Source organism: Aphelocoma coerulescens, chromosome 2 (genome assembly GCF_041296385.1).
Source record: "Aphelocoma coerulescens isolate FSJ_1873_10779 chromosome 2, UR_Acoe_1.0, whole genome shotgun sequence".
In the NCBI taxonomy this organism is placed as follows: domain Eukaryota; kingdom Metazoa; phylum Chordata; class Aves; order Passeriformes; family Corvidae; genus Aphelocoma; species Aphelocoma coerulescens.
In genome coordinates, this window is record NC_091015.1 from 149,916,891 (window position 1) to 149,941,838 (window position 24,948).

Here is a 24,948-nt window from a genome sequence, read left to right on the forward strand (position 1 = left end):
GTAACAAACAAAAACATGGAAGTGCAGAAAAAGATTTTGGCTTGACCACATGTTCAAACATGGTCCACATTGTCTATTTGTTTGTACTACCACTTCTAATTTTTTTAAAATGCAACATTTGCAACAGGTAATAAAAATCTTTAAATCCCTGCTTCCAAAGTCTCAGACAACACTGAGAGCAAAAGCAACCTTTGGTACAAACCAACCTAACAGAACTGACATCCTAAATTTTGCAAAACATGATCCAAAATGCTGTAGAACACTATGTTAAAAAGTCCCTATACAACACAATCTATGTAAATCAAACACACACAGACTGTTAAAAGTAGCCAATTTTATTCAAATAACATTAGCTCTAACACATAATTACTTTTTCTCAAAAAGGTTACATATTTATGTGCTTTTTAGTCAAATAAACAGATTTCCCCCTACTGCAGAAGTATTTCAATAGAAGCCAGAGTCTTGAGTAGCCCAGTTAGGTGCCTAAAAAATGAAAAAATAAGGATTAGAAAAAATTACTATATTACCTAATACTTACTGAAATTTATGACACATTAATTAAACAATTCTAATACTGTATATGGATATGAAGTGGGAATGTTGTTAATTAGTGAAGGACATCCTATAAGATTAAAGCAAGTGTTGATATAATAGACACACATACTGTAATTGAGTTGCACAGCTAGAGCCCTCCAAGCTAGTAGCATCAAAAAGGAAAAGTTCTAGAAGATCCCAATATAAATCTACGAATAATTTTCAGCTATACTTTTACAAGAAAGTAATGGCACACAAGTTTCACATGACTTCCCATTAACAGAATAAACTAGTGCACCACTGCTTGTCCAACTTCCACCAGTATTTCAGCCAAGCAATGAGGAATAAAACTTCGACTGTTTAAGCTCTTTTACTGTGTGGTTTGTTCTGACTTTTTTTGTTTGTTTTAAAGATGTATGGCTGGGTCCTTAGTGGACCTCAGAGCCATCCCCTTACAGTGCTGTTCTCCCTCACAGAGCTTCCCATATTGTAATGCAGAGGGAAAAAAAACCAGATGATCTTGTCAACTTTCTCATTTTCACTGGTTCTACTTAAACCTTTCAATGACTTAATTTCATTTTCTAGAATTTCACTAAATGGGTTTAACAGTTAGGGTTTTGCACAACTCTTCCTCCACGCTCCAGTCTTAAGCACCATTCATTCTTCTTTCAATACCACATATGCACCTACAATGCTTTAGTACAACTCACTTAGAAAAAGTATTATAACTACTTTCATAGGTGTCACACTTCATAATCTGCCCTTTCCTGGTGGTAAAGGAGACCACTCAAAGGAAGCAGAGCAGCAAATGACAGAAACAGTTACACAACAGAAGAAAATCTAATGATGAAGAGAGAGGCTGCAAGAAAGCAAGAACCACCCACTGTCTAATTCTCACCATGACAAAGTAAGCCTTTTCTAACGTAATTCCTACTGTTAGAACTAGGAGTAGGTACACATCTGGTGAATTAAGGCATAGGTTAAAAATTATACTTGAATTTATCTCTCACAAAAAAAGATAGCAAGAATTCAGGAAAACGTAACTTATACCAACCTCAGATCTACCACTCTGATTCAGTTTCTTCTCAATGTTCATAGCCAACATTTGACTACGAAAAGACAGGCTTTTGGTCTTTTCAATCACTTGTTGATAAGGGGAGACTGCATTGTTGCCCATGACTACATGGCCCTAAAACACAGCAAAGATAAAACAAATTTAACAATTGCTCAGAATGCAAAGGCCTTTAGTGTAATACTCTGCTTTCAGAGCTTTCACAGATCATGATACAGACAAGAGCAAAACACAATAAATGAAATCCACTGCAGTTTATCCAGGAACAGAAAGTTCTGATTTCTATTTTTTTCTTTGCCCATGAAGTAAAAGAAATTTAATGAAAAACTCAACAAATTCACTTGCATCCATCTGGCTTTAAACTGATTACTGATTAGATTAGATTACTGTAAGAGGGTGGAACAGGTTGCCCAGTAAAACTGTGGATGCTGCATCCCTGGAAGTGCTCAAGGCCAGGATGGATGAGGCTCTGAGCAATCTGGTATAGTGGGAGGTGTCCCTGCAGAGGGGTTCTAACTAGATGGTCTTTAAGGTCCTTCAACAAAAACTATTCCATGATTCTATGTACAGTCTTACCAGCTTTGAATCCAATTTGGCATCTAATCGTGCATTTCGAATTAGATTGACAATCCATCTTTCTGCTTCTTCAGGAGTCATATTTAGTTTATCTGCCAACATACTAAAAGATAACAAACTTATTAAATGACAAAAGAGAATCTCTCTGATGTTGGTAAACATAACTAGGGACAAGCCAAACCAACACAAAATTTGGCACAGTCCAAGATTCAATAAATACTGCATACCTGGGAAGCTTACTTTCATTGACTGAAATGACTTTAAAACTTACATACATGCTCTCCTGCACATCTCCCACCCCCACTGAAAATAAGAAATTCATATCCTGAAGTATATACTTGCTCATTCTGAACTACACCATATTGCTTTTAAATCTTGACCAGCACAATTTTCCTGTGTTCCTATTAAAAATTGTCTACACAAACATTCTTGGAAAATTTGTCATTTAAGTAATTTCACTATTAACATAAAATCACCACCACCATAAAAAACAAAAAAACAAACAAACAAAAAAAAAAAACAAAAAAAAAAAAAAAAAAACAAAAAAAAAAAACCCCAAACAACTGCTTTTATTCTTATTTAAATGCAATCAGCAGTCAAGAAAGTATATACTAACTAGTCCAGGAAAATATTTAGCAAGGAAACTTCACTCTGAAGTTCAGGAACAAGACCCACGAGACAGAGCTTGGTACAGAAGATATGACAGATAAACCATGCTAAAACTTTTTGCAATTTCAAGGAAGGAAGGTGGGGGAGAACAGAGAAAGGAAAATTCTTAATCAAACAAGCACTCTTGTCCAGGAATAATTCCTCCTAATAGTGCTTCCTGTGGCTTTCTAGCTAACTCCTTTAGCTTCCCGCTGGCAGTTGGCTCATACAGGGCATTTGTAACGCTCATTCTTCCATCAGCTTTCAGAATAAGGTAACAAACATGAGGTAAGGGCTACAGGCATGACTAAAAAGCCAGCTGGCTATGCTGAGTTGCACAAGAGGTCAATTTCTCACCATTTTACAGGATCTTGCCTAGACGTATTTTTCTCCACCAGAAAAAGTGATTTTCTTCTTGACAATTATTTGCATCAAGTAAATACTTTATAAACTATCAATTATTAGCTCATCTACCTGGCTGGACTTCTACATACTCTTTTTTATACAGTTGTCTCTCCGACATGGTCTTGATCTCTCACCTTTCTCCCAACTATAAAACAAATTCCATTTTTTTCCATAGATAAACATGAAGTGAATAGAAAAAAACCCAAAGTAGCTTAACAGACTGGATTTACACTGACTCACTTCAGCAAAATAACACAACAAATGGGTAAAAAGTGTTTGAACTTGGCAAAGTATGAAGTAAAATCCAACCCCAGTTGCTACTGTTCCAGTAGACCTTTTAATCTGAGTTTGAATTAGCAATTGTAAAGGCAGACAAGAGCAGAAGGTATCAGGGATGGAAATTTTTGTGGAATTAGCAGTCATCTGGACAGAACATGAGATACTTTAATAGAAAGTAATGTACAATCACTTTATTACCCCTAATCAGTGACGTTAAACATTTGACTTGAAACAAAAAAACCTTTAAACTGAAAGTACATGGGCGTGGGTGTAATTCTCAGATTTCTCTTTTAGAAACATTAGTAAGATTTAGATAAAGTAAGTTTCCTTCCAGATGACCACAAGAAAGGCTACTGCCACTACAATGGGGATTAAGCAACCCAACTTTGGGATTACAGTGTGGAACCTCCATTCTTGGAGACAGGGCCTTTACTGGTGGATTCTTGACTAAGCAGCATAATGGAATACTGCTGTGGGACCTGCTCAGAGCTGTAACTGGGTTCATGGGATTCAACCAGATGACTTCCAACCTACAGCACCTACACTTTCCTTTTTCCTTAACAAAGTCCCTGTGAAATTAGAGCAGAAGAGGGCACAGATTTCTAGAGAATAATTCCAATCGAGAAACTATGAAGTATTTTACATTTGTTACTAGCAAATAATTCTACCTTTTCCTATTATATCTACATTTTACTACTAGCTCAGCTGCTTCAGAAGTAGCTTTTTTTTTAACTAAAAAGTGTTTTTTGAAATAACATATAGTATATATGTAGCAACACAACAGAAATAACACACTTCTGTTTAAGTATTATTTTCCTGCACTTGTATCTGGAAAACTTAAAAATCATAGAATGAAAACGACAGAGTAAAAAGGATGTAAAAACCTATTTTATCTCAACTTGTAGCTTTGAGACTTACATAGATTTTAAATTTTAATATAAACCAAGTGACGTTATCAGGTAACAACTATCTTTTAGTGAATAAAGAATAAATCTATTACAAAACCTAAAACTTTATCACATCTTTGACACAAGAGATGACCTTCCTCCAGCACTTGTGGCAACTAGACTCCCTCTTGAGTCTCCTTGCAGCCTACACTGAAGCAGCCAATACCACTCAAAGTGCATGGATGTGTAAGATAGAGGTATTTTCCTGGTGAAGTAACACTCATGGCCAAAAAAGTATTCCTTATCCTTCCAGAGTGAATGCACTGAAGACCTATCCTGACTACAATTCTGTAACAAACACTTTTCTCCTAACACAGTTAGAACATGTATTTAAAACTCTCAAGATATAAAATATATCTTAGCTTCATACAGGTTTGACAGTTGAAGTAATAGTGGCACATTTGGATTTACAAATAAATATTAACACCATTATTATTAAGGAAAGGAAGTAATGAAAGTTGTATTATAGGTTACCATCGTTTTTAAAGATTCCTGCTATAATTCAATAAAAATTAAATCAATTATAATGAAATAATACTATTAATAGTTAAAGAATAGTCAACCATTTCAAGTTACAGATAATTTTGAATGGCAGTTTTGTCAAAACAGTTGCAAAAATTTTTTTAATCATTTCTGTTCCCCTGTTTTATAAGGAAATTCACTTATTTGGGTCATGCTAGGGCAAGTGTTATTTAAGTTTTCATTTACTTAAAAGGCAAGCATATTGAATTCCTCACATGTTCATATATGAACAAGCCCATCTTGTATATCGTTTTGTGTAGGCAGTACAAAAGAAGAATGAAGCATCTTCAGCTCTCCAATTAAATACAGGCATATCAAACTAACTAAAACACATTAAGAATTAGCTCCATCTATTACTCCCTATTAAACATGGTATTTCAAACAGCAAACCAATCACAGCGTGATTTGGGACGTATAAACTTGAAATTACAACTGACAAATCAACTATGTCCTTTGGAAAAATGTCAGCTCCCTAGCAGATCTAAGTAGATAAAAAATTAAACAGGCATTTATTTTCTACTTAATATAAGGAATAGCAAGTTTCCCACTAACTGTTTTCAAATTCATTCTGCATAGTTAAACAGTACTCATCAAGCTCTGTGTTACAACCATCTAGTTTGGCTCCAGGATTAGCAGTGGAAATCACTTGCGAATAAAGAAATGCAAGAACTATGCCTCAGCCAAACATTCATTTCAACCAAACATTTCAACTGGCTAATTTCTTCAAAAGCAAGTCTGAAATACACTAAGAAATACTTAGGCACCTAATTTAATCAGCCCAAATCTAATGATTGTTACAGCTTGCAAAGAAATTTAAGGCTGACATCGACCATTAAAAACAGAATGACATACTGAGAACCACCTCATTACAGATGATTGATTCCATGTGAAATTAACTTAGGGATATGTGGTAGGAATATCCATGTCATTCTGAAACAAATGTCTCAATTCCAAATCTATCACTTGCCTCAGAATACACTATAATGCTTATAAAGAAAGGACTGCTACCTATATTTAGGATTACTCATACATAACAAGGGCAGCCAACTACAATAACTTTTGTCATACCTAAAGTTGAGATATCAGCACAAAAAAATTGAACTATAAGTAATAAACACTAAATTAATGGCAATCACCTACCACAATTTTGCCATAATGAATCATTGGTATGTTGCCCAGAGTTTATCAGTATCTTTTGATACAAGACTTGAAAAATATTTAACATACACACTGCAGAGTCTTTGCTCATTGACTGGAGTCACATAAGAGAAGGAGACTTCTTAGAAAGACATCTAGTCTCTAGTTAAAAAAACTTAAACATCTAGTTTCATTGGAAACTTATGCTTGAGTATGTGCAGTATTCACATCACTAAAAAGAATTTGTAAGAAAGAGCAAGACACTATTGGGCTTTATATTCCCCAGAAATTCATCCTTAAGAGAACTATATTTATGGGGGTTTTTCCGAATACTTGTTCAAACCCCCTTTATGCCTAAGTGTGCAGTACTCTGCTTTAAGTGATTTTAGACGAAGCATTAGCCCTCTTATAAAAATGAATATTAAGTATGGAAAAGCTCTGCTCACAGCATGTAGTTCCATTTACTATTAGGACTATATGCTTAAACCCAATACACCACAGCTGCTAAAACACTCAAATTCACTTTCCCATTTACATCAAAGCCACTGACTATTTTAAGCTGATACGAAGGATAAAAAAATATTTTCCAAAGGCAATGAAGACAAACATCACCCAGTGACTAAAGATTAAAAGTAGTAAGAATCAGTCCTTTCTCTAACTATACCTATCCATACAAAAAGCAATCCTTTCAAGAAGTTTGCAATATTAAGACAATTTTCTCTCAAATCCTTTCCTTAAAGGACTAGATGCACACATTTGCTCTGGATACAAGCTAGTAACAAGACTCCACTGAACTTATCAATTCAACAGCCTTCATTTCTGCTGTCTCAAGGATCTCTGCACTGCTCTCTATCAGTGAGATTTTTATAGCATTCAGAGTTTTTCACTTCACTTTTTCCTTTCAATTAAAAGGATGTGGAAATATGGGATATGTGGGCAAAGGCCAAGTGGAAAGAGATCTCAAGCATACATAATATATTCCCATTTAGTTTTTTTTAATATAGATACAAGAGAGGCATCAGAGCTGATCCATTTGAAAAGTCTGCATTTATAAAATAAATCTGAATAAACGACAGACATATTTGCTAATAACAATTATTACAGCTGAATCACTTTGTGCCACAGGGAAAAAGATTCATTATTTTCTATTTAGTTCATGAAAAAAGCAATATGTTTTAATAAATTTCAAAGAACATACCTGGACAGATGTGGGTATCTGTATCTACTAAGTAAAAATATATTTAAGCAATTACTGTATTTGCAATTTGTATTTACTTAATATTAACACTCCACTTCAACATGTGGAATTGAGGTCCAAATGAAGTCACCAGGACTTCGGTGACACTGGGTATGAAAGTTCCTACTAAATCCAGTACAGATCCCACTTAAAACCATAGCAGTTTTAGCTTGAAAGTACTTGCTTGTTTGGAGGGGGCTAGGGGTGGCAGAGAAAGGCTGTTTTGAAGTAAAACACAATAATTCAACTCTGAAATATAATTGTAATTCAAGTACATCACATCAGAGCTATAAAACTAGAAAGAATACTATCCAAATGAGATTTCAGTTAGGATTTTATCTGATGACTGAACACTTCACTCCTGTAGTTTACACTGTTTGTCAAACTGTCCTCCATGACTGATTTTCTGAACTGAGGAATGAAGATGTTCTCTTACCCAATGCTGATGCACTGATGGATGCGACAGAAAGTCTCAAATATAAAGAGGCGGGCATTCTCAATGAAGTCCTCAAGGCAAGCCACTAAGAAGAAATCATTCACAAGCACCTGCAAGTGTAAGCAGAAAGGGAACATGAGAACGAATGTGTGAGTTGAAATTTACTGGTAGACACTGCCAATAACTAAGAGCAGCCCACAGTATACCTAAAAACATTATTGCTATGTTCGAAGATGCAGAGGAAAAGCTATAGATTAGCAATATTTTTCATTGCTTCATTGTTCAGCATCTTACTAAATTTAAATTGCATGCTAACATGATCACTGAGGTCTGACTCAAGGAGAAAGTAAGGTCCTAACTCCACTGAAGGTCAAACTCTACTGCTGTCCTAACTCTACTGAAGATCCTTTCAACACAAAGTTTGACTCCCGATTCATCTTTCACAACAGAAGGCAAATCTGAGCTTTTCTTCAAGCATTTCTCAAACTGTAATGGAAAACCTGAAGCTCAGCCAAATGCATGACTACCTATTTGCTTCTTCTTCTAGAACTTTTTAAATATAACACTATTATAACATTAAAGCTACATCCTTAATGGTAAGTCATGCTTAAGTGTTACAAAATGAGTTGTCAAAAAACACAACAGCATCCAACCATGGATTAAAGTTTATCACTGGCAATGGAATCAAACACCACTTCAAACAAATTTGCTGTCCAATGTGAATCTTAGAGGTCTTTACTTAAAGGAAAATGAGTCTTATAAAAAATTTAAGTCTTACTGTTTCACACTCTCTCAGCTTCTTTTGTGCTCCATCAAAATCAAAGTTAACGTACAAGCATTCCACAAACTCTGTGATAGGGTCCCTATATGTGTAGGATTCCTGTCAAAAAAAATTAGGAACAAAATTTGAAATCAAGGCCATGTGGTCACTCAAGTATTCCTTACATTCTTAAAAAAAAATTAATAGTAGGAACAAGCATTTCTACATCACCTTAAAAAAAGCTGAACTTCCCAATTCCTCTTAGAAGAGCTACATAAGTTTGCTTCCTCCCAATAGTCTAGTTAAAAAACCAGAGGTGTAGTCTCACCTTCAGCATTTAATGCTGCAATCTTTGAGTTAGGAAAGTGTCAAGAGACTAGAGCTGTCTCTGTATCAAACCTCCAAATTTCATAAAATATGATAGAATAGTCTTCCTAAATTCTAATTTCAAAGATAACTCCAACACCAAATCCTTCATACTTTAAACTGAATGATTATTTGATTTTCATGGACAACACAGCTAACAAAAATGCTACCTTCTATACACAAACTACTTCAATTTATTTCAGCATTACAGAAGTTACTCAACTTTCTCAGTTACCAGGCAGAGGCAACACTGTATCTATATACAATTGTGTAAATTCAGATGTAATTAAACATCCCCTTAAGTGTTTCTCATGCATATTTTAAGACAGCTTAAATCAATACCTATCAATATCTGCTTTAGCATACAGCAAAATCAACAGATTAAGGGAATTCCTAAGAGATTTTTTTTAATGGATCGAAGTTATTTTTTTCTTATCCAAAGAATTGTATTTACAATCCCAAATTCAGCTTTACATGTAAATGTTTTTCACATCAGAATTACACTTAACCATTATTAACATCCACTTTGCAAAACTGTCTTAGAATGAGCATCTCTTAAATTCAATAAACAACAAACTGCTTACCTATCAGTTCAATACTTGCAAAGATGTTGCAAGTATAAACAATCTTTTACTACTACTAGAGCAGTACCACAGAAGTTATTTCCCATCTATAAAACCTCTACCACATCATGATTTAATATCATGAATCATACAGACTAGGTGAGTACTAAGAAATCTGATAGGAGATTTCAAAACCAAAGCCCAAGCTGATAGTCTCAAAAGGAATACCCTAATGGTGTGCAAGATTAAACAAAAGCAAGAAGTTGTAAAATGTTACTTACTTCAAGTATTAGAAATTCATATTATATTAGAAGCTCAATGTTACAATCAGATTTTAGGTAAAAAGATGAGTCATAACACTTAACACTCATTTACTGCTTCTTATGCTACTTTTTGTACACTAATGGTTAAAAACAGATTAAGTTGTGACTAAAATTTGATCTTTGCATTGATTGAGTTTTGCATAGGTAGTTTCCCAAATGCCTGATGTGGTTATAATTGACTGCTAGCCTGTAATAACTGTACTGTCACAGATAAAAATCTGGGCCATTACACTGTTGATTGCTACCAAGCAACTCTTTTACTGCTCTTCTCTGTATCTCCATCTTCATGAAACTTTGACAACAGAACCGTTTTCAAGAGAAGGCATGTGAACTCAGACCAACACAGACAATGCAGTGGTTTTGAAATGTAAGAAGGAACCCTTATTCATACAATAATTTTTCATACAGATGACTGAAAAGGAAGAATCAGATCCAAACCCATTTCACATCTCACTGAATTTTCTGCATTTAATCATATAGAAAGAAAGAAAGAATTGAGTGCATACACTGCTCATGTATATGAAAGGAGAAAAAAACCTGTTCCGTCCTCCTACTGACTGATATGCATTTTATTTCAGTAAGAACTTTAATTGACAAAAAAACCCAACAAAATACCTCAAATCCTAACCCAGGTTTATTATTAGAAGAAAGTTATCATGAAGTCTCCTTAATAAAGAGGCAGAAAATATCAGATACTGCAGTCCTTACCTGCTGAATAACCTTGACTAGATCTTTCAGCACCTGTCTACGTTTACGAACATCCTTATTTGTTATGACTGCAGTAGTCAAATATCTGAGGATATGTGGGCACATTGTCTGAATTGCATTGAGATACCTAGAAAGAAAAACACAGATTCAGAACACAAAGGTACACTGAAGCTTGCTGATGACACTAAAATGGGAGGAGCTGTTAATTCCTCAAATGTAGAGAGGCCCTGCAGAGAGATCCTAACAAAGAATCAGAGGGCTAGACAATCACCAACTGTATTAAGTATAACAAGGGCAAGCATCAGATTCTGCATCTGGAACAGGGCAACACTGGATCTGTGTACAGACTGGGGAATGAGAGGCTGGAGAGCAGAAAGGCATCTGGGGGTCCTGGTCAAGAAGTCGACTATGAATCACAGTGTGTCCCAGCAGCCAGGAGGGCCAGCTGTGTCTTGGTGAACATCAGGCACAGCATCACCAGCTGGGCAAGGGAGGGGATTGCCCTGTTCTGCACTGGGGCAGCCTCATGTTGGTATTGTGTGCAGTTTTGGGTGCCACAACATAAGAAACGTATCTAGCTATCAAGAGAGCATCCAAAGGAGAGCAACAAAGACTAGATCTACATGTAAGTCAATGCTCTCACAAATAGATACAGTGTTTCAATTCTCATTTTTAATCTCTATTTCCCTCAAGAATCTTTTTAAATAGCTTTTTCAGAATCAGAATAAAACAATACCTTCACCCCTGCAACGTTAAGTTCAGCAAGCATTGCATATTCATCATCTGCCTTCAATTTGATTTAAAGACCCCCATGTAGTACTACACAACTTACTGTGGCTGATAGAGAAAAAGGTCAATGATGTTGTCTCTCCCTTTAGGATGATTAAAAAACACGAACAAAGACCAGTGGATGAGCCATGTTCTTTGCTGAAGAGACTGCAGTGGAGAGCTGACAGACTAAGAGAAAATGTAACATTGGTTCAAGTCAAACACAACACAAAGTTTGCTTGAATACTAATCCACAGAAACCTGTAATTGCTCAAAATTTTGTGATTTTGCATCAGCTCCTTGTAACTGTCATCCCTCTCAGGCTAAGTTTGACCTCCAGCTTTTTTTTATCATCTCAATGATACATCTACTGTAAGTTATAAGCAAGATAAATTCTCCAGTATTATATTCCAAACTGTTTGCTGAAATTTGCCTTTTGTTTATGACAAAACAGGTATTTTAGCTAAGACCACCACACTAACCTAAGTTACTTCCCTTTTTAATTCTGAATTTTGTTCCTTGTAGTCCCTCTTCAGATGTGATCTGACTTCTTCACCTTTTCTATTTTATTTCCTTTCTAAATCCTCACCAGATTTTTTTTTGCCATAGACCCTCAGACAATGATGGAACTCTATAATCACTCTCAGCCAAAAAAAAAAATTCATTATCTTTATTTAAATCTGCTGATAATGGACAAACAACGGTCCAGTTCCAAGTCCCTGTATTAGCTCCAAATTTCAAAAGCACTTCAAACAGACTGCAAAACAGCACACTGAGGATGAATCATCACTCCAAAGAGCATGACAACAAACTGCTATGATTCTACCCTAAAAAAATCTTGGGAGTTTTATGAACAAGTCAAATAGTCTATCATAACCATACAGACAACAAAATTACAGAACAAAATTTGTTAACACTAATTATCTGCCACACAGACAAAGAATGACTGAGGGGCAGAAAAAAACCTCTGGTTTTTCAAGACTGGTTCAAGAGAGTAAAACTTTCACATCTTAGATATGGCCAGTGAGGCTCCACAAGCAAAGAGAAGACTCAGAGGTCCCTAATGCCTTCATTTGCTCTGAATTAGTACCACAGCCCCACTCTCCCCTTAAGTTCTTGGTACTCAACTGAACTCAGAAGAGTTTCGTCAAGAAAGCTGAATTAGCTGAAAACTCTTTCCAAATACAAACTATCTTGCATTTTCTGTCAAAAGTGCTGTCTTCATGAGACAAAAACATGGTTTATTTACATACATTTTACTCTTTACAGAAAATGAATAGTACCAGTATCTGAAATTAAAGGACAATCTCACACAATGATACCTTGCCCTCAAACACATCCTTAGGATTTTTTTATTGGAAATATATTTGAAAATATAGACAAGAACTTAAGAGGCAAGCAACTTGAAAGAGAATGTTTCACTATTTCTTCACAAGCATCCTTCAACTCTCCCCCACTGCCAATACGAAAGTATCAAGTGAAAAGGTGGTAACCTACTCCTAAATAAGACTGCAAGTGATTTATAATAAAACTTGAGTACTAGCATGTCTAACCTCTCACCTTGCTAAGATGTCCAAGATTTTACTTACATTATTATCTATTGTCTCCTTTAGTCTTGTGAGATCTTCCATGGCTGCATCCCAATTTTGCATCAGGATTTCAGATGCAAGTTTTCCCCAAAGAGAACTCAAAGCATTTCTGTCTGTTGCTGGAACCTATTTTCAACAATAGCAAAAAAGTCACACTCTTAGCATTTTTTTTTAAATTACAAAAGATATTTTCTGGCAGTATTTTTTATTTACAAGACATCAGTTTTGCATAGTTTAACTCTCCAAATTAAGTGCCTTTTTTTTTTTTTTCAGAAAAGCAGTTTAGATACAGAAAAAAAATCAGTAGTAAAATTTCTTACACAGAAACTAGGAAACCCTGTCAAAGTAAGACAAAGATGCATGCTGCTGCAGTTTAAATTTAAAAAAAGAGAAAAAAGGCTGAGCATCAAATTTCTTTTGTGGGTTTTTTGGTTTTTGTTTTGTTTTTTTTTGTTTCACCATACAAAAATGCTTCTAAACTAGTAAAACAAGGTTATTACAAGGCAGGTTCCTAAAGAACTCATAATAGTAGGTGACCACCTTCAAAGAGCTAGCATTCCAAACTCTTTCTGCTAATGTCTTGCCCAGAAGTGTACTTGTTACAGAAATGTCCAGTGGAGTCTTGCAGCAGTGAACCTATTTCCTGGAAGGGCAGTCCTAAGGTCAAGCTGTGTTAGCTTTACACAGGAATGAGTCGCACCATGTCATTCACAATGTCATATTCTGTTCTCAGACTGGTTACAATAGCTCTTTCACTGACTATGTTTCATCATACAGAACTTTTAAACAAATCTTCTCCCATCAGAATTAGTAACAGAAGTCCTGTACTAAGCTATTACCAGCACAAAATCAGTACTTCATTTTTTGAGATTAGTTACTTAACATACAAGAACATAATGCTATGCCCAGAAAAAAGGCATGAAGAATTAAGGACAGTTGCCCACAAAACTACATATGTAACTTTCATTTTCCCACTTGGCACATAAAAAGAACCTTTAACACTGAAAGTCAGCTTCAGCATCAAGATTTAGACTAAGAATTCAACTCATTCCTACTTTAAGCCCTATTCTTCTGATTAAAGATACATTTTCCAATTTTTCTTCTTTAATTACAGCCAGTTACAAAAATTATTGTGGTTTCCTCTTGCACTATTTCAGAGAGTTAAGATTACTTTTAGATAGGAATAGAAATTAGCAAGAAAAAAGCATCTACATATGAACCACTGCATGTTTTCAGCAATCACTGCACAGATCTATGAGATACTGACTTACAAACTGTATCTTCCAGGCAACCAAGGTGCCAATTTAGCAGATACTTAGTTGAGAAGGTTCACATGCTCTGGGCTGGCTCCAAATCAGTTAATTAGAAGTAGCTATTCACAATAACTGCTTTTAGGTACTGCAGCTGTTCTAGCTACATTATCTGGATTTTCAAGTTACACTTAATTTCCATTTGTTAGTAGAGCAGCACATTCACTGACTACCAACAATAAATTTACTGTGCTGAGATTCTTACAAAACATCAAATCTTTATTCTCAAAATTCACTCCCACCAGTAACAAATGATATGAATTTTAACAACATGAAAAGAGTTGCTTCAGAGATGATGGATCTGGTTTTATATTTATCATCTGAGTTGTCTACATTTCGTAGGGAGATGATTTATACTCTTAAATCCATCACAGAATTCAAGAGAAGACAGATGAGAGTTCAGGTAAGAAGCTGGCAGTTCACCATTACCACCAATTACATTCAATCCACCTGCAAGCTTTTCACTGCTGTTGACTACACCTGTGCACAAAATCAAGTATTCATAAAAACAAGTATTCATTTCACTGTATTCTATAATTAAATGTTACAAGACCTACAAATTTAAAGAACAATTCTGAGCTCTACTTGAAAATAACAGAACTGCTGAACAATAGTAATGATTATTAACAATTACTATCAACTTTGGAGTACAGTGATTGCATCAAAAATCTCAAAAGTATTATATTCTAAGAGTTAAGACAGACAATTTACTGGGTTAAATATTTCATTAAACACCCAACAAGCAAGCCATAAAACTAACCCCCCACACCAAGAAGCAATCAAAGCTTACCAGAACCCTAAAGAAGTAGAGATATTCCGCAGCTCCTGAGTAGTTACCACACTCATACTGGAATTTTGCATACCTGTAGAGTGTATCTAGGTACTCCTGCCTAAACTGAAAAGGAATACAATAAAAGCTTTTATTCACTAGGGAAAAAACATGCTGTCACAAGCCAATTTTAATAGTAGAATGAGCTTTGAAATCTGTAGCTTTTCAGAAGACATTGTACATAGGAAAAGACAATAGAAAACTATTATTCTCTCAATCTATGCTGTGGAATGAAAGATTACACCAACACTGGAAAAAGGTGAAATCTTGCATTAAATAGTAAATCACACCTAAGTTACACAGGTGCAGCTAGCATTAAGTTTCAGGGGTTTTTTTGTCTGTATAAAAATTAAAAGTTCAAAGGCTTAAATATGTTAGTATTAGGAATTCTGCCTATTAGCTACATTGACAGAAGATGGAACAAAATGCTAGGCCATACTTGGTCAAAGTGCTGTCAGCTGTGAGGGAGGTTGGGTGGACATACTTAGAACTGAACTTCAGCAGCTAAAACACTTACCCCATGCTTCTCAGCTAAATAGTCAAACAGCATCCGACCGTCTCTATAATAAAAGGATAGAAAGTGCTGTTTTTACAAAATAAATTCATAGCCAGCATGCAACAGTACACAATGCAACACAATTTTAAAGGTAAAACACAAGAAACTGAGCATGAATTTAAAGTCATTCGTCCACTTGTTCAAAAGCACAGTCATCTATTACTAAAATGTCATGAAGTTTCAAAACCTTGAAATCATTTTAATTTTAAACAATGAATGCCACCTGCAACAATAACTACAGTTAAGAAAGGGTGGAAGGTTGTTTTAAATTTGATAGCATCCTTAGCTTTCAGTATGAAAGCTAAATTCTGAATTAGGGCTCTTCCCACTCTCATATTCCAATTCCAGAGCAGTTACTCTAGACAGCCTTGATTTGAAGAGGAGATGGAAAAAAACAGCAAAAACTGAAGTAAATAGAAGTAGAAAGGAAACTTATCCTACTGTTAGCACTGAGAGAGTGGGTCAGAGGAATATCTCTACCACAGTGAATATCTGCAGAGCACAGAACCATAAAAAATAATCATACTAGTAAGTTCTAAACATCTATGATCATGTGATTACATCTCTGAAGATTCTTTTTTATTTAACATTAATACTAAAAGAACAAGCAGTATTACCTAGATCAAAGAGGCAAGCTGTAAATTCCCTGGGACAAAGATACAGTAAAAACGAAAATACAAGGGAGTATTTTCCCATTTACTCTGAAATCAACTGACTGCAAAGATGTGAGTTTGTTCAATTAGAACTTATGGTACAAGATTCTACAGGCAAACGGCAAATTGCCAAATGAGCCAAGAATGACAATCCCCAGGCATACCTGTGAAAGCAATTAAATAATCTCATTGATTTGTTCCAGTAAAACATACTTTAAGGATGAGGAATACTGACTATGGCTCTGCAATTTTAAAGTCAATGTCCACCAACAGTACCTTAGAGAAGTGAAATGTTTTGGCTTATTCTTGAAAGAACTTCTACCTGCAAAATCTCCTTTACACTTTATTTCCCAGACTGAGATATTCCAAACTACATCAACACGGATCAAAAGCCGTATCTAAAGTCATGATAATATGCAGCTATCTGAACTTGATACAGATTCAAATCACAAACAGAAATTCTCAAAAGTTCTTCCTAGTATCTACAGCACACTACTCAGGTCTAGACAGATGGACATATTTCAGCCCAATTCTACCCATTACAACCCAAATAATCTGGATTAGAACTACTGCTGAGCCAATAACCAAAACTAGAACTTCTGAGCTGTGAAGCTTCCAGACATTTTACAAACACAAATCACATACCAGTTCTAAAACAAAATTTGCTGCATATGAATAGTAGGGCTAATAGTCTATTGTGTTAGGCAAGTTATATTCCATGCATTTACTGACTTATCTCTTGCTCCCCAACAAGGCATTTCCAATTTGAAGTACATACTATTGAAGAAGTCTGTGAATCAAAAGCCAAGTAACAGAGCATATATCCCACAAAATGCTAGTATTTTAGTAACATTTTTCTAGGCTAATTATTATTAAAAAACTGGCTAAAAGCAAAGCAAGAATTGGACAAGATCTCTCTATGTTCAATTAGATTTGAATAGTTGTGGAGGAAGACTTTTTTTTAAGATAGGCTCAATTGTCATAGTAACTGGGACTTTCACTTTCAAAGCTATATCTTCAAAAGCAAGTGGCTCCTGGCTTTGCATAATCACATGTCATAAACAAATGCCACTTTTTTTTATGTAATTATCTGACATGAACATCCATTCTGAAATCAGATAAAAAGGCAGCTTACTTAGTTAACAACATTTTTACAGCAGAAGCTTAAGTACGTCTGGTGAGATCAGGATTGAAAATAAAAGCTTCTCCTGACATGCTGCAAAGCTACAGATTTCATGATTCCTTCTGACATCATTGAGACACAATACACTGCACCTCACCATTTCTGCACTGACCAAGATTTAAATTAATCTATTACAAATTCTGAAAACAATGCAAAGAGTGGAAAAAAGAACAGAGGCAACAAAAAAAGGATGATAATGTGTATTTGAAACAGAGTAAATTCTAATTGAGTTCCTCTCCCTTGAGGGACCCACATTCTTCAGGGGGTTTGCTCCCAAACAAAGATTTTTGCAGACTAGAAAGATAAGTTTGTACATTCAATCTTTTCTAAAAAGTTCCAGAAGTAATGTTACAGCCTTCCATATCAGTGGATGCATAAAGCTTGCCAACAATACACCCAAGTACAGGCCTCACCTTGAAATTCAAGTTGAGCCATAGGTTCTCTGTCTGATACAGTACACTCTATTTAAAATTTTAGGGCAGGTAAGGCTGAAGAAGGTAGCCAATTAATATTCCAGTTTGTCAGACACATTTACAACAGCAATAACAATGTTTCCTATGTAAAGGAAACAAGGAGTAACTTATGCCAAACAAATACCTGCCCAGCTCTCTGCTGAAGGGGCAGTTACTCCTCAGTGACTACAGCTAAACTCTCCTACAGAGCCCAATTCAAGCTTAATCATGGTGAAACTGATAGACCTTAGATACAATAGTGCAGACGAACTCATTCTACTTTAATTACTCCCATAAGAAAATTTAGAAGAAATTGGATGCATCTTTAAAAGACTACTATGAGCACTACCTTACACCAACAAGTTGGAACAATTTGGGCATGGAGCAAGCAAGCAGGAAAAGGACAGAACACCTTAAAGAAATATGTGCTCTGAGGCTGAAAGGATGCTCATCCTCCAGGCTTCCCAGACTAATATGACACTCCATAATCTTTTCTGGAAGGCAGAAAAGAGAATCTGAACTGCTTTAGCCCACATTTTCCCTCAAAAACCCCTAAACCCAATAAAAGCAGAACAAAAAAGCCCCTGTGACTGAACTGCACTGGATCATTACTGTCACTTGTTCCAAGTTGATTCACAAATATTAGAAACAATAGATGTCTTTTGCACAACAGGTAAAAGCACTGAAAAGAGCAAGCTGTCCAGCAATTTCAATTACCTGACCACAAGCACTACTTAAATACTGTCTGTAAATGAAAATGTCATTCTTGCAGTCACTGAACAGAAAGCATTTCTAGCAGCAACACTTGAGAGGTACCAACAAGCCATCCTGACAAATTATGGTAGAAATTACCTAGTGGACTGCATTTGCCTCGTAGTCTCTGGATCCTCAAACATCTTGACAATAGGTTCCGTTTCAGCCTGAAGCTGCTTCAGCTGTGCAACAACAGTTGTTCTTTTCTCACGCAAAGCTGAACACACAAACAAAAAGACTTTAATATAATGCTTTAAGTTTTTACATCAACCAACCTGTAATTTCATGGTGCTGACACCTGAACATATCTTCCCAATTCTCACCTCACTTGTCTTTTCAGTCAAACCCAGCTGTATCTAATAATACTGTAACTTAGTAAAAACTTCCAACATTTGGTTCTTTTCCTCCTGTGTGGAGGCCACCAGAGAGCAGGTACAGCTGTAGCAGAGTCTGCATTAGACAAGGTACCTTCAGGCTTTCACTAAGGGAGAAACAACTTTTACCTAAGTTCACTTATTCCAAATAAACTTTGAAAAAAGTAAACAGTCCAATGATACCACAAAGATTGGTTTTCTTCTGACTGATGATCAGGTTCTGAAAGAACATTTATAGAGTACTTAACTAAAACTGACAGGAAAAATATTCAAAAAGCTCAACCTGCAAAATTATGATTCTGAACACTCTGTGTTTAATGGAAGCATTCAGCCCTTTACGAAAAATTGAAAGGAAATTGAACTACCAGTTTTAGGGTGATTATTTTACACAGACCCCAAATTCCTCACCAAGTGCTAGCAATGCAATAAAATGAAGACTTAAATAAAACTCAGAAAAGTGTGCACATTAAAAAAAAAAAAAAAAGAAAAAAATCACCCTCACATTGGCTATGTGACCCAAGAAACATATGGGATCAGAGAAGCCAAGGCTAAATCCCAGGACATAAATCCAGGAAACTGTGAAAGTGAGCCACACACCAGAACACTCAATGCCACGGTGAACACAGTTGACATTTCTTTAATGATTTGCCTACACAGATATTTGAATAGGACACCCAAGGTGGCTAACACCATAATGGTGACTCAACCTAAATATAAGAACAACTTGCCTGACAGGAAGTGTTCCAATAAGGAGAAATTATCTCCAACTTCAGTTGACTCTTGAGATTATAAAAGAAGAAGGGGAAACAGATGGAAAAAAAAACCCATTCAGTTGACTTACTAAGAATACGAAAATGTTTTCCTGCGACATCTCCTGGATGTGTAATTGTAAGTTGATCTCATGGAAGACAAGACAAAACAACTATAAATTGTGCAGGGACATTTCTAATATAACTGTGTAAGTGAACTTAGTTTTGAGTATTTTAAACAGTGAAGTCTTAAAAAGGAATAGCATAAACTACTAATGATACCAGTGATTCCACAAGTAAGAACCACCTGCCCGTACACACTGTGATAAGCACTGATACATGAAGATGACACATACCAGAGAGATCTCAAGAGTAACTTAAGGCCTTTGCATAGGAAGCTGTGCAAACAAGCACCCTGAACAATGGACTCTGTGTGAAAGAACTACTCTGCTTATGTTAACTGAATAAAAGTGAATGTAAGTCATTACACCAAAAAAAAAAAAAAAAATACCCCAACGACAACAACAAAAAAACACCCTGCCAAACTGATGATATAAAATCTTAAGAGATGTAACATTTTTCTTATACTCTTTTCAAACAAGTGTGGAAATTCTTCAATGAAGGCAGATCTCCAAGGGAGCAAATTAATTCAATTTTCTTGCAGCTGTGACCTTATGAAGTTATACTCTTAGGCAACCTGCTTAAGTAACTGCCTATAATCAGAATTCCAAAGATATTGGAGTAGCTACTTTGTGGAAGTCTGCTAGAATCGCTATTTCTTATGTTGTTTACTACTTTAGTATTTTACTCCTTAATTACTACTGATAATAATATTCAACAGTTTAAAAAGGCTGAAGCAGGGAAAGAAAGAGGAATACCTGTTCAGCTTTGAGATTTTTTTTGTAGCCCTGATACAGCCTAATTTTTTTAATGAGTAGACCTGTTAAGTAACATAAGGGTGAAGCTATTGTTACAACTGTTTCTTAAATTACAGAAGTGAAACACTCCGGTACTCATTACATGTTCAAAGTCCCACGTGTCATGGTACATTTGCCCAAAACATCTAACGCTAGCACAGACTTGGTCAAAATATTGATTTCAATGTCCACAAGTCTATCAGTTCTCTTCTTCCAAAGAGGCAAGTAGCCATCTCTGCAGTTTCAAGAGCCTGTAAAGAGCAAGACCCAGAGGAAGAATGCAACAGCACCCAAGTCTCTTCCTCCTAAGATGCAGGCAAAGTAGACTGTAGTCCCAATCGCTAAGAAAAAGGTGAAGAATTCCCCAACATGAAAAAGATGAAGAAATAGGGAGACAGTGGATATTGAAAGACTATGTCAGGAAGAAACAAACAAAACACCTGACCCATCAAAAAAAAAAGAACTGGAAAAAAGAACCTTAAAACCAAAACACCCATAAAGGATAGAAATTAGAGAAAGCCAGATAATCTGATTTTGTCACCATTCCCAAATGGTCCTCAAGACGACAGAAATATAAGTAGTAAACAAGAAAGTTACTAAAATCACAGATAAGATAGTAAGAGATCATATTCATTATAACCTTAAATTTGTTTTCTTCTAGAGAAGCAGCAATTTTTATACTGAAAGAACTAAGGAAAACACACATTTTCAAAAACACCTTTCTCTCTCCAAAGTCTAAAACTCAGCCACAGACAGAGAGACTAATGGAATTACTTACAATGCAACTCTTGTCTTAACATAATGGATGCTTTAAAGAAAAAGTCACCAGATGACACCAAATCATTGTGCAATAGTGTTTGACAGATGAAAAGCTAGCATAACTCCATTAAGCTACACCTTTAAAGTGCCTGAAATTACCAAATCAGCATTGAAATACTTAAGAGGTCACTCAAAGGTTAAGTTCCTGACAGACCAACAAACCCAAACTTCCCAGGATTAGGGCATTCTATTTGTCTCAGTATTGCACATCCTTTTGGTAATGCTGAAGTTAAACAATATTCTAGTTTTTGAATGCAACAAGCAAATTACCACTAGTTATTCATTATTTTATATAGAAAGGTTGCAAAACAAGTTTTACATTTAAATGAGCAGCTTACCATGAGGAATTTCATCAGAATAAAGATTTTTGTACACATCCATAGCAAAATCCACCATGTTGGTATCACTAAGGAGATCCAGTTTTCCTTGGAGTAGCTCTTTTTCATTGTATATCTGAAACAGGAATTATTAACAGATTCACTTGAATAGTGTTAAACAGCTTCAATTCATATTATGTAGTTACTTTTACGGCACACTTTATGGACTTTTGTACAATTGAATTGTTTTAAATATCAAATCTCGCAGCTCTATCATTAGGAGTACTTACTATAAAGTCCCCCTGCATTTTCAGTCTTGGCAAAACATCAAATCTTTCCTGCTATACATGAAAGCACGTACTTCAAAAATTAATTAGAATTCAACATCACTAATCTCTTAACAGGAAAAGTAATTGCTATTGCAAAATTATATATATATATCTATATATGTTTTAAAAAATAATAAAACTTTCATAATTTTTTTTTTAAATACAGAATACTTTCCACAAAATAAAATGCTGAACACCGTGGACTAGTTAAATTACTTAAAGTGGATCTCAGAAGAGACGCACAAGATTAAATTTATAATTTAATTGTAGTGCAGTTTAATTTAATGTATGTTGCTAGGTCTATAGCATAAGAATAAATTTAGAGTGGCTATGTAATTGGATAGTGTGCTTTTAAACTTCTCAAATTGTTTTTTAGATTTCATATCCATAATTCAGCAGTGAGTTGCAAAACACTGCTAGGTGTTGAAGATGTAGGTGAGGGCCAAATCCAGTATATTCCTCAACAATGCATTTGCACAAGAGCTGTATTACAACTCACCACACCACATTTGTGGACATCTCAGATATAGAATCTGTAGAAGTTCTAATTCAGCTCTGAACATTGTGTTGTTCAAAATTAACACTACAAAATTAACTGTTTTAACTAACTTCAGCTGACATAAAAATGCCCCCAAGATGACAGACATTAAGGAAAATCCACATGCTAGACATGACAGCTGCTTAGGTCAAGTTGTCTAAATGTATGCATGGTTAATCAGTTCATTTCTGAAGGCTAAAATAAGACCTATTTTAAATTCAAAACTTACATAACTTTACACATTTTGCTCCCATTTTAAAATAGTTTAGGCTGATAAGAGTCTAAAGTGCCTGAAGCACTCGTCTGAGGTATCTTCAGCATCAGTGGGTTCTTGTAGCAACATAACTTAAAAATATTTGTACGAAGACTAACAAGGGATAATTCCATAGGGGCTTATATTTGGTCCCAACATAATTTCGTGATAACTTGGGTTTCAAATTAAAATTAATTAGTATCATTGGCGTAACCCCACAGAGCGCCCTGAGCTCCGGCTGCGGGACGGCCCGAGCACTAAGAGCAGCAGGGCTATAGAGGGTGTCCCAGGCTGTGAGACTGCGAACTACGGCTACAGGGGAGAACTTCGGCTTCTCCTTTCTCCGAATATAGGTGAGGAAAATACACTACACTAAATCCGAGGAAGAAGAAAGTACAGGAATTCTGTGCTGCCTCGCAAGCGAGGGGCCGAGGAGCTGCGCGGCGTGATCAAGGAGCGGCTCCCTCAGGCCTCCTCTCGGCTCTGCTCCCGTCCCTCCCTGGGCGGCCCCACACGCTTCGCCCCTCGACCCACGCGGCACAGGAGCCCCAAGCTCCTCCCTACGGAGTCTCCGAATCCCTCACGGGCCGCGCCGGGCCCGCGCAGTGCCCAGGCCCACGGGACGAAGCCCCGGCCGCGGCGCGCCCAGGCCCACGGGAGGCACCGGCAGTTGGCAGCAGGGCCTGCCACTTTCCCGCTCCCGCACCCAGCTTTCCCACCCTTAGGAGAAACACCTACCTCCTTGACGGAGAGGAATTCCAGCAGCGGGAAGACCAAGTGCCGGTCCAAGAAGTGCGCGATCCTGGTGGTCAGGTCGTACTCCGCCATCTTGGCGCCGGGAGAAGGGAAAGGCAGAGGCGCGACGGGGCTCTTGTGGGCGCTGCGCCTGCGCGGCCCCGCCCCGCCCGGCGGCGGAGCCGGCGCCTGCGCACTGTGGTCTCGGGAGGGGGGTGAGCGGGCGGCGGGGCCGGGGCGGGCCGGGGCGGGGCGGGGCGGGCCGGGGCGGGGCGGGGCGGGGCGGGGCGGGGCGGGGCGGGGCGGGGCGGGGGCGGGGAGGGGCGGGGCGGGGAGGGGAGGGGAGGGGATGGACCCCGGCGACGAGCCAGGGTGGGGAGGCAGTGGTCGAGCCCTGCCCTCCCTTGCCCACTCTCCTGCCCCCTCCCCTGCCCCCTCCCCGCTCCCCTGCCCCCTCCCCTCCCCTCCCCTCCCGTCCCGTCCCGTCCCGTCCCGTCCCGTCCCGTCCCCTCCCCTCCCCTCCCCTCCCCTCCCCTCCCGTCCCCTCCCCCCCGGCTGTAGGGCCGGTCCGGGTGCGCCGTGTGGGGGCTGGGGCAGGGCCCTGCTCGCGCCTTGGGTGAGGTGAAGGCGCCGCTGGAGCGAGTGCTGGGCGACTGTTTGGGCAGTCCAGCTTCATAGGGTGGGATTTCTGGAGGTGTAAACATCTCCTGAAAGCAGATCTGAGGTGGGAGTCCAGTCCCCACGCGTTGTGCGTCGTGTGGGTGCTTGACTTGATATAATCTGGCAGTGAGAATCTGAAGAGGGGTCTAAGCTGTCCTTGGCACCAAGTGAAAAGTTTGCTAAGGGTTGGTCCGTGCTGGCCGTGGTTCCGAGCTCTCCATGGTGAGGCCATGCCAGATGAGATGGAAAAAGGAGGCTGGGGAGGTGCTGGACAATGGCTTACGCAGGGAAATCCAAGCAGGTGCAGAAGTGTATTGCTGAGTTTAGCAACAGAAATGGAAGAATCAGTAATATTATTAACTTCCATGTCACTTGTAACCATGGTGAAAGGAATGAGATAGATTTGTCTTTGCAGAAAAACTGTGGGTCTGGTGATAGGTAAAAGCTAGATACTGAGAGATGAAAGAAACAATGGGAAGAACCATAAATTCCATAGGAAAAGAAAAAGAGAGGGTATACATTTGAAAGAAATCTGTATTAGGCTATTCGGGGAGTCTGCACCTCTCAAGTACCTTGGCCAATGGGGAAAAAAGAGGGAAATGCAGATGGGAAATTAGGATAAAAAGCAGGCTACATCCTCTTAAAATTTGA

The 24,948-nt window shown here is 37.4% G+C and overlaps 1 protein-coding gene across 2 annotated transcripts; it reads right to left on the reverse strand.

The window, feature by feature from the left end:
• Positions 1-319: 319 nt before the first annotated feature.
• EIF3E (eukaryotic translation initiation factor 3 subunit E) lies at positions 320-23,776 on the reverse strand. Of its 2 annotated transcripts, XM_069005353.1 has the most exons (14): positions 23,641-23,776; positions 21,804-21,918; positions 19,709-19,759; positions 18,706-18,823; positions 15,527-15,569; positions 14,971-15,075; positions 12,871-12,996; positions 11,346-11,470; positions 10,514-10,640; positions 8,572-8,673; positions 7,794-7,903; positions 2,183-2,285; positions 1,589-1,723; positions 320-483 (listed from the first exon to the last, which is right to left on the reverse strand). In XM_069005353.1, exons 1-14 carry the CDS (start codon positions 23,728-23,730, stop codon positions 445-447), a joined length of 1,389 nt encoding a protein of 462 aa, XP_068861454.1. In that variant the 5' UTR covers positions 23,731-23,776; the 3' UTR covers positions 320-444. The 2 variants fall into 2 exon arrangements, with proteins under 2 accessions (XP_068861454.1, XP_068861455.1); XM_069005354.1 differs by lacking the exon at positions 19,709-19,759 and having other exon boundaries at positions 23,641-23,775.
• Positions 23,777-24,948: the final 1,172 nt, after the last annotated feature.